The sequence below is a fragment of the Blennius ocellaris genome (genome assembly GCF_963422515.1).
Source record: "Blennius ocellaris genome assembly, chromosome: 14".
NCBI classification, from domain to species: domain Eukaryota; kingdom Metazoa; phylum Chordata; class Actinopteri; order Blenniiformes; family Blenniidae; genus Blennius; species Blennius ocellaris.
In genome coordinates, this window is record NC_137663.1 from 17,060,870 (window position 1) to 17,071,746 (window position 10,877).

General features: G+C 39.5%; 1 protein-coding gene across 1 annotated transcript in view; it reads left to right on the plus strand.

Moving 5' to 3' along the window:
• The window catches only part of zbtb16a (zinc finger and BTB domain containing 16a), a gene marked incomplete at its 3' end in the record, with an annotated part of 153,915 nt that overhangs the window by 92,403 nt on the left and 50,635 nt on the right, over positions 1 to 10,877 (plus strand). Inside the window, exon 4 of the mRNA XM_080509229.1 lies at positions 3,548 to 3,634. Within this exon, the coding sequence (XP_080365355.1) occupies positions 3,548 to 3,634 (87 nt within the window). The remainder of the gene's footprint in view (positions 1 to 3,547; positions 3,635 to 10,877) is intronic.

Below are 10,877 nucleotides of genomic sequence, written 5' to 3' on the forward strand. Positions count from 1 at the left end.
CAAAATGTCCCACTAAACGTCAAATTAGCCCGTTAATGCCCAGATTTTAGAGCATCTTCCCCAAACTAACTCTTAAACTTCAGTCGAACTTAGTGGTTGAGTCAGTCATTGCACTGACCTACACAGTGCTACTGAGTCATTACTACAATGCAGTTAAGACGCCTCAGGTACAGGAACAAACTACTTCATTTTCAATGATTATTGCTGTAATTTCACTACTTTTAAATTTACGGGTAACCGTACTAAAGTTTAATCAGTCAAGTTCAGGTATTAAATCACTTGCTTGGATTTGTTTGTATCTTTATGACAATAAAAATGTGCTGATTAATACTAAAACACAGTTTTAAAGATGCAATAAGCCTGCTGAAAAGATTTTATGGTGTTCTCCAGATCTGCCTTGTAGCTGCTGGTAGCCATTCAGTTTAGTGTATTTTTTTTTTTTTTTCAAACCGCATTAAATTTGTTTAGCGTGAGTAAATTCTGCAACACATTTGCACAATTACAGCAGTTTCATACTTTCATGCCTGGAAGCTGCAGACCACAATCACAGTCTGATCTGATAGCCACTGAGGAGTCCATCTGGGGAAAGCTATAGTATTCGGTTGGTTGCTTTGGGGCACCTTACATAGCAGTAATGAATGGAGAGAAATTATTAATTAAAACTCCAGATTGAGTGAAACTTCCTTGTGACATTATATACACGTTTATGTATATAATGTTACATTATATATATTTTAGTTAAAGTTCTGGATCAGTTCTAAAGACAATGTGGCTTGTGTTGTCATGAGTAAAACATTAACATGTATTTACTGAAATTCACCATCCTTGCCTGTCGGTGCCAATGAAAGAATTGGAGTTGCACTTGTGGAGTCATAAAATTGTCCCGCTTGGTTGCTGCAAGGGCAATCAATGAGCTCAAATCAATAGATGGAGGGAGTCCAGTGAAGGTTGGAAGAGCAACTGTAGCACATAAAAATAATAATTACACATCCAACAATGATGAATCAGAAGTTAAAGCAGCAACACAAAGGCACCGTGTGATTAATGCAAATCAGGGACATCAATGAGGGTGTTGGGGGTGGGGGGGGGGGGGGGGGGGGTTGTCTACATCTTCACTACATGTCTTGTTCTGCAAAGGTTAAGTGGATGCTTTTGCCAGCTAATTCGGCCATATGCTCATCTGTGCATTTGACACCAGCGCGCCATACGCTCACACTGCAAATTATGCCTCTTGAATATGCAGCCAATTAAAAAGGACAAGGCTCCGCAGCTCACTCCTATTTAGTTTAAAGTTGTTAAATGGAAAAATATCTTGTGACATTGCAAATGAATCCAGGATGTGCAAGTTTTATAGGTCGCATTACACTGGCTTAGGATCTTGTCACGCTTGTGCAGCGTACCATCTTTTGCATAACTTGTTGCATAAGCACTCCTCTGGCAGGCACACTCTGTCATGTACGGTCCGTGTCATTTCTGCTTTTAGTTGGGCTTATTACAGTACAGGCTGTTCCCTAATGTCACTGTGGTTGCAAAACCACACAAGCCATCTCTTCCCGGTGTGTTTTTTTTTTTTATGTCATCTAAGAATCGACTTCCTGTTTTCATTGTGTTCCCTTTCTCTCTGGAGGTGTCGTAACCCAGGAGGCTGTGCCAAGAACAAACCAAGGTCTAGTCAGGAGAGATCGCTCTGTGCTGCTTTGGAAACTGACACACACATTTTTCTCACACAATATCCAGATGTTGAACTGTGGGCGTGTGCGCGTGTGTGTGTACAGCGATTGTTGCCAAGCCATAAAAAGTTGTTTGCCTGATCTGATGTGCCCATCAACAGCACCGTGTATGTGTGAACGCGGTCCTCCTCCTGCCTGTCTCTCTTTTTTTATTATTATTGTTGTACAAGGTTGTATACATTCATGAAGTATAGGTGACACCATAGCTCAAGGGCTACATACTTGATCTACTTGCATAAACAGAAGCAGTGTTTTGCAACAGAGGTAAATGAGGACTCCACAATCATTTATGGCTCTTAGTCAAGAGTGTTCTATGTTAAGCTGATACAGTTTGGGCATGCAACAGCTGCTTGTATTCAAACTTACTTTTAATACTTTTTAAAGCTGAAATTTAGAGATGGTCTCCTCAAATTTATGAACTGTAACCCTGTTTTGCAAGTTTTATCATGCGAACTGTCACTATTAATGGTTTTTGGTTTTAGGGCTAGATTTTTTTTTTAAGTGCAAATTAGAGTGCATCAGTCACATTTGGGAAAGGAGATGACACCTTCTTCCACTATTTGCATGTTCATTAAATTTGGAATCTGACCAGTCTGTAGGCGGCTAGATTGACTCATCAAATTGTGCAAAATGTCCTGTAGGTGAAATTATTTAGCACAATGCACACATTAATCAATCAAGTTTAAAAAATAAAAATAAAAATTGTCGTTTTTAAAAGGTGATACAGGATTGAATACCGGATGTCTTTGTCTACCTTATGTCAGACTGAAAGACTTATCCTTTTCCATATTGTCTCTTATTTGTATATTTCCTGGGACATATCCATAAGTGTTTTGGTTATCTGTATTTTTTTATTTATTTATTAACATTTAATTTATTCATCCGAATATGCAACTGCTGGATCATGTCCCATCTGACATGGTGCATGTGAAAGCACCTTCTGGAAAACATGCATGGCAATCTCAGATTTCACACACAAAGATGGACACAATCTCCCAAACATTTACACATGTACGGGGGAATTCAACCTAATGTGTATGTTTGGGTTGTGGAAGCAAGCATGAGAATCTGAGGAAAAAGAAGAAAAAAAAAACCTCTACATGCACAGGGAGAACATGCATATTCCACATATAAAAGGCTGTAACAGCCGAATGGAATTGGGATCTTTTCTCTCTGAGGCAACATTGTTAACCACTGCTCCACCGTGCCAATCGTCGTATATTAACTAGCTGTAAAATAAACTTGTCGTACTTGGTTTTGGTGGTATTTTATACACCTATTATACATTGTATCCATCCACCCATAAACAATACTGCTTTATCTAACTTACGGTCACTGAAGCTGATCCTAATTAACCATTCGTGAAAACGAGTTACACTCAGGACAGTTCGCCAGTCCAACATACTCACTTTCCCCCTACACTCAATTTTAGAGTCACAAATTAACCTCAAATGTGCAAAGCCTGGACTTGCATTAAGAATTGCTTGAACACAGCTAATACTACAACTTTTTGCATCCTGTTTATTTGAAATCTAAATTTAATATACCCAGAATGAAAAAAATTTATATTGTTTGAATCTGTATTACATTTGATCATTGCTTTCGGATTTGCTGACATTAACCAACAGAAACCCATTATTTCAAATGCAAACATTTTATTGAAAAAAAATAAACACAAAAGATCAGTTCAAGTTACAGTTTGGGTGCCCTATTTTATTTCCTTCTTTTTTAACATTCTCCATTTCATGCTGCTTTTCAAATGTGGCGTTCCGGTGAATGTGTAATAAATATCCACTCTCTTGTTCCTTGTCTTCCAGCTGGTGAAAAGGCCATAGTTTGTGACCAGTGTGGCGCTCAGTTCCAGACGGAAGAATCCCTGGAGGCTCACCGGCAGATCCACACCGGTACGAACACTCGCACATTCACACGGGCAGACGTATCCTCACTGGTGTAGTTGTAAACAAAAAGATTATCGGCTTCTCGGCTGCATTAACATGTTTGTCTTGGTTGTGTTTGTACGGAACGTTCCAGGTGATTGCGTTCCCCGCGCCAATATTGTATAGTTACGGTCTCACACTGAAAGATAAACATAGTTTGGCGAGTCTGATTCGTGTAAAACTGACCAGATGTCTTGTAAAAACAATTGCAAACAGATTAAATTCAAACTGTGTGAAAGATCACTTTTTCCTAATATACACCCTCAATCTGTTAGATGTCTATTCCCACCAATTTGACATCGATTTTCATGTGTGTGGTGCTGAATTGTTGAGGCACATGCACCTCTCTCATGGTCATGGTCGCCCCTCCTTGGCTAACTAGAGCCGTGGCTTGACGGCGAGATAGATCACATCATCTTGGATTAGTCCCACTTGCCCTAAATCAAGACAGACCCAACAAGTAATCAACAAACTGGGAAAACTTGGCAGGCCAATGTTGTTTATCAGTGCTCAGCTATGAAGATGGTAAGAGGAGGATCATGGAGGTGCCAAAATGTAAATAGGAAGAAGTAAATCCCCCTTCAGCAGATGTGTGACGGCCCGGAACAGTTTTACTGCTGGTGATGAACTCTTTAATACGGGGGATCATGTTGCCATGTTGTTATAAAGATGCTGTGGCTATGGGCATGTTGTGGACAACACGGTGTACCCAGGACTCGGTGTATGTACGTCTGTACTTTTTCAATGGCACGCAGTTGTTTCTTTCTCAGATTTATACTTTTATTATGGTCAGCATCACGGTGTCTTTCTACTTGTGATAAGGCGGTTAACAGTAAATATTTTGATGTAACTCCTGATAATTATGAGCTCTTCTCTTTCAACTGAAAAATACAGTAAGAGTGACTCAGCCATACACAGTTCCCATCTGAATCAGTACTATGTAATTTTTTTCCCCACACTAAAAGTCATAATCTAGTGTGACCTTTAATATTGATTTGTGATATAAGCTTAGTATTGCATGACTATATACAAGGATCAAATCTCTATTAACCTCTTAGAGGTATAGATAGTGCAATACAAAGTGCAACATTACAAGCTTTTCGAAACATCCGATTAAAAAAAGAAAAAGAAAACATGTATATTTAGGTATACTTACTGTTTGGCTTGCACAACATCCTTTAACAGTAAAGACGACAAGAATGCAGCTGGTTTTATAACAACCCAGCCTTCGCTTTGTGGTAGTTCGTATGTTGAGTTGGCATTTTATTCTCGGGGCAACACTTCATAAAGTATCCATAGCAGAAATCATTCATTCTTTGTGCTCAAAAGATTTTATAGACAGTGTGTTGTGCAGATTTTTATATTTCTTGTCCCCAACACATGTAGACACTTTGGTCCAGTGGGTGTCACAGGGAGCGGTTGGAGGATGGGATTACCAGCCTGAAGCAAACAGAACCATAAAAACAGTGTGATCCATGCATATACACTTTGTTATATTATCTAAAGGAGAGAATTAATTGTTCCTGATGCACTTTATATTTACTGCTATATATTTTTGTTTTGATATTTTACAGTGCTGGCTTGTACAGATAAATAGGTTTTTTTATTGCATTGTTTCTTAAACTAAGATTAAGTCGATTCTGTTCTGTTCTGTTTTATGACACACACACACACACACACACACACACACACACACACACACACACACACACACACACACACACACACACACACACACACACACACACACACACACACACACACACACACACACACACACACACACACATTTGGAAATGATAAGAGTTTATAACATTGTGTAATACTGGAACATAATAGATGATAGAAAATGATTGCTCCTCTGGGATCATGATTCTGAATGAGTCTGTATTTTAGAACCTTGGCAACCAGGCCAATATCAACAAAATTCATAACATTGTATAACACTAAAGAGTTTGACAGCACTAATAATATATACCGGTAATGGAAAAGATGGATACCATTTCTGAATGTACTCTAGACTTTTTATAGCATTTGACTCAATATATTTATTTATATTTCTCGTACACTTATAGACACTTAGGTGTGATTTATGTATGGACACTTTGGAAATGTTATTGTTGAGATGAAATTCCAAATCACAGTATTGGTACATGAATTGGTGTACAAAAATACTGTATTCTTACGAGCCTGGCAAAATCTATACTCTTCATCCTATACGATAAATAACCTATAATAGTATTGGCTGATCCTCTGAATGTCCCTGAATGTAGGCTGTTGAGTGTTTGTCTTGACCCACCAGCCTTCTTTGGGTTTTTTTGTGTTCACATAGAGTCTTTGGTCCATTGGGTATCAGAGGAAGAGTTTGACATACCCATCTGAGCCTTCCTCACCCATGTCATTTAAGATGAGGGACATGCCAAAGCACATTTGGGCCTGAAACAGATCTCTAAAATAGCCTCACATTATCATTATCATCATCTTGTGTTTTGTCCTTCGTCTGAAGCCATGACCCTCGGGGCTCTTGGTAGCAACCCCCATTGAGTGGCTTTTCTTTTTCTTTGCCCTGCCACTGCCACCGCAACACACACTCCCCTTCAACATTTGATAGGGGAAAGGAGGGGCAGTGTAGTCAGGATTTTCGGGTGGAGGCAGGGCAGTCCTGAGGGGCATGCCCCGAGCCAATCAGCTCGTTGGAGGTAAAGAAAGGTTAAACGAGGCTAATGATTCAATAGCCATAACAGCGGAAAGGAGCACTCTAAATATAGGCATTCCAGTCTGGAACGAATGGAAGGGGTTGCGAGTGGGGTGGGGGGACAGCCGCAGCCAGAGCCAGACATGTCTTCCTGCCAGACAACTGCAGCAGCTGTAATAGTATAGTAATCATCCATGTGTTGAGCTCCCGTGTGGGATCAGAGCTTGAAAAATGGGCTCCGGCAAAATATGACAATCAATCTAGATGCACCATCTTAGTTTGTCCTCTGCATAAAAAAAAAAATAGAAAAATCTGTCAGCTGCTATACACTTCCATCAAGATATTGAATGCTTTAGATTTGAACACTCGACAATATATTCAGTGTTAACCTCCAATCTAAAACTGAAATGATCAAAAAACGAATTGATGCAGTCTTGAGAAGGTTTATTTCAGGCCTCCCGGAGGAGCCTGCATCACTTCGATCAGACAGCATGTGAACTGCTGCCTCGTGTTTCCGAGTGTGTTTGTGTGTTTGATATTACATATGGCGGCAGGCACAGGTTAAGTATTATTCACGCACTGAGCTCAACAGTGAGCTGAAGCTTGACAGCACTGAGCCAGTCGGACTGTTGACAGCTCAAAGTGACTGGAGAGCGAGAGAGAAAGGTAAAACTGAGTCAAACACTTTAATTTTGTTGATTTATTGGTTTGTTTGTTTTTGTTTTTTAAATTGCTTTTGAAGTACTGTAAGGTCTCCACACTCTTTTTATGCTGAGTGCTTTAAAAGGACGCCCATTAAAATCAGGTTTTTTATAAATAAAAAGATTTTTGTCTTTTTCAATCTGAGTGAATTGAATTGAAGTGAGTTGAATGTAACTAAATAGAGTTTGATTAAATAGAGGACAAGCTTGCCTTTATGCCCTTTATTGTACAGTGGTAAATATCTGTGCACTTGCATCCTGTAGCTATATATTCGTACGATGCTTTGTGCGCACTTCAATTGCTTCTCTTTTGTAAATAAAGTTAACCTTATAGCATGAGAGTGAACTGTTCTGATTGTAAAAGGGTTGAAAACAGCCTTAAAAGCCTTCATTTCTAAATTTACCTCACTTTGTGCTGTTTTTTCATTGAGTCCAACACCTTCCTGATGTTGTCCCTATGCCTTTTGAGGATGGATAGTACTTTTTCTTTCTTAATATTGAGAAAATAATGATATTTTGGCATAAAACTTTTAGGTTAATCATGTCATTCAACCTTCAGGTTCTTCAATAAAGGCTATAAAATCATCCTGACAACATCCTCAAACGTGTAGCTAATGTCATTAAAAAAAACAACAAAAAAACTTATTTTTAATTTAAAGAATAGTGGGTCATTATGTGATGGTGTTGCCCACACAGAGGGTCTTTCTGCACACGGTGAACTCTGACATCGGGATTTAATCAAGTCTATATGCAGGGAAGGTCTGCAGACCATCCCCCAAACAACCTCACTGCAGAGTTCCCACCAAAAACTCTCCCAAGAGTGTTGAGAATAAAAGGTTTGCATTTTGTCAATTGAGGAATACATCACTAACAATTTTGTTCGGCCGTTTCGTACTTTGTTTTCACAGCTGCCAAAAATTGCATGCACTGTACTTGAGCAAACGATGGTCAAAGCAAAAGACACAACAAAATCATCTGAAGAGGACAGTAGTACTCTGTTAAAACAGTGAGAACTCTTTACAAAAGTGGGGTTATGTACACAGAAATGTGTGTGTACTGTACACGAGACGTGAAATATTGCGGAGGGCGGGCGACGGGATTGGGGGGGTGAGGGGGTTACTGCCGGGCATCAAAGACAGATTTGATCTCTGCCTGCCTCTTGGCAGAGTTTCAGCCCTTAGCTAATGTTCTCTGATGACAATATTTGGCCTCCCAAACTGAGGCTGTTTCTTGCCGCTTTGAATGGGAGCTTTTGTGGCTTCTCCTCTGTCGGACCGATCAGCTGCAGTCTGACTCACCCTCTGTCTCGCTCCCGCATTTGCCCGTCCCCCCGCTTCTAACTGATCCGCCCGTTGCACACCTCTCGACGTTACTTAACAGCTCTCTTATATGGCCCGTACAGCCGGTGTCTATGCGATGCCACTCGGCCGGTTGCGAAGCTGTTGAGGCATTCTTGGACTTGTTGTCATTCATTACCGACAGCCTCTTTTGCATGAGGGTGAGGGGGCGGGGGTGGTGGTGGAAAGGGGGGAGGGAGGGTGTATTTGGCTGGTCAGGGTGCCAGGGAAACTAGCAGCAAAACATCATGTGGCTGTTTTTACCCACTGAACTCGTGCAAACACACATGCACAAACACACACTGCAAACTGTTGCCTTCTTTGGCAGCATTGTGCAACACACACACAAATGAATCCAGGAATGCCTGCGTTAGGGAGCGGAAGCCGCTTGTGAGTTGCATTACATCTACTGACGGCTAATTTTTGTCACATATTTTCCCAAATTGGATGGCATCGCATCAGAGTCTCTCTCCCTCTCTCTCTCGCGCTCTCCCTCTCTAAAGTGGGACTCGCCTCGGGCTTTTGTAAGCAAAGAACACAGTCTGTCTGGCTTTCATGGAGCTCTCATCCTTAAAGAAAAACACTGCTGTCATTTGGAGTTGTAGCCCATTTACTACTGTCTCTGTCTCATGTCCTCCAACTCTTGTGCAATGCATGCAGACAAATCTTTTCCAGCTTTGCACTGGGAGCGGCCTTCCCATGCAAACACATGAGGTGACATGCTTATTTAACTGTCGAAATTTGCATTTCACCGTGTGGCTGCCAAGTGATTGATGGCAAACAGACAGTAATGTCATTTGCATATTGATGTAAAACTGTTCCAAACAGCTTTTTTTTTTTATTATTATTATTATTAATGTTTTGGGCAACCTGTCGAGGCAAGTATGAGCTGTAGTCAGTGGTTGCTCCTGAATGGAGAGTAAAACTGTATCTGAGTGGGTCAATCAGCTGCAGCGTTTGTTTAGCTTTTCTTTTCTTTTTTTCTTTTACGGCTTGGTGCAGTCAAAGGGCTTTTCAGGTGACTGATAACAATACAATCAGATACCAGCTATTCAACTGGGTAACATATATGTTGTAACTCAAGTGAATTGGCACCTTGACACTTTTTCGCATTAAAGTGTTATAAAAGGTTTTGATGTAATGTCATTGAATATAATGGTAGTCTTTACCTTATGCTGACATTTTTAAAGAAAGCATTGAACATATGAGTTAAGAAAATATTAATACCTTACACAAAGGTCAGGTGTTTAGTTTTTTTTTTCCCTGCAACAACACAAGCTTCACATTTTGCTCCTGTGTTTCATAATCTTATCTTCAGTGTTTAGAACAGCACATGATAAAATAACCCATCACTGTAACTTTGCTCCTTTTGGCAGTGACTGATTAGTGTAATAAAATCAGTTCCAGCTATTGAAGTTTGTGTGAATATGTTACTCAATCATTTTCTGATACATGACAACAGTTTAGAGTTGCAGAGCTGCTGTCTCTTACGTTCTCAATAACCAGAGTTTTAGCTTAATTTTTAACCTAAAATGTTAGAATTATTACTATTTCATCAAGTTTTGGTTTACTGATGTCAAAACGTCTGATTAATGTTCACTTTAAAATATGAAATACGTCAGACATGAGCTTTTGATGCACGAGCAACCCTAAATGTTATAAAAAAATATTTTTTTGCATGTTAATAGTTTATCTCAGCAGGTTTCTTCATGTCTTTGTTCTTTTTGTTCTTTTTATTAGTACTGCTTCTTTCAATAACTGCAAACCCAGTTTTGGAGCATCTTTCCCCATCTAATGTGGCTTTAATGCCATAACTATTTTCCAAGAAAAGTAGTCTATAGTTGTAAATAGGTGGTAGTCAACTGGCTTGACTACCTTTTAACAAGTACCTGGAATCAATAATGGGTTTTACTAACAACAATATCAGGGACTTAAAAACATTGACTAAAAAAAACTTGTTTTTAGTTGGTAAATCTTAAGAAGTTTTAAAGGGAAGTTTGTTGAAAAGCCATAGACAGCCGAGGCATTCCCACTTTGCGATCAACTCTAATCGGTTTCTAAAGCTGTTGTAAAGTGGATTTTCTTCCCACAGCCATAATGTCATATTGTGAAACTGCTATGCTCATTTAAACTCTGCCACATCCAACGTGTCATTTTCAGTTTGCATTTCTAGTAAAGCCTCCTCGTGGTTCAGTCTGTTATAGACTGTTATGTTCTCTGAGCTGTCTCTCTTTATCGCTATATTTCTAACGGCTGTTTTATTCCTCAGTTTTTTTTAATGTTTTTTTTCTGTTGTTTGACTGTTTTGGTCCCTACTATAATTTATAACTCTTGTATTTTATTTGTAAAACACACCACAGTCGCATTCCTCTTGATTAAAGTGTATCTTGGTGCTGAAAACCAAAAGGTCAAAATATTTGTGCAGTGAAAACAGAAAGGCAATAAATAAGTTATTTTGTCTGTGTGCAGATTTGAAA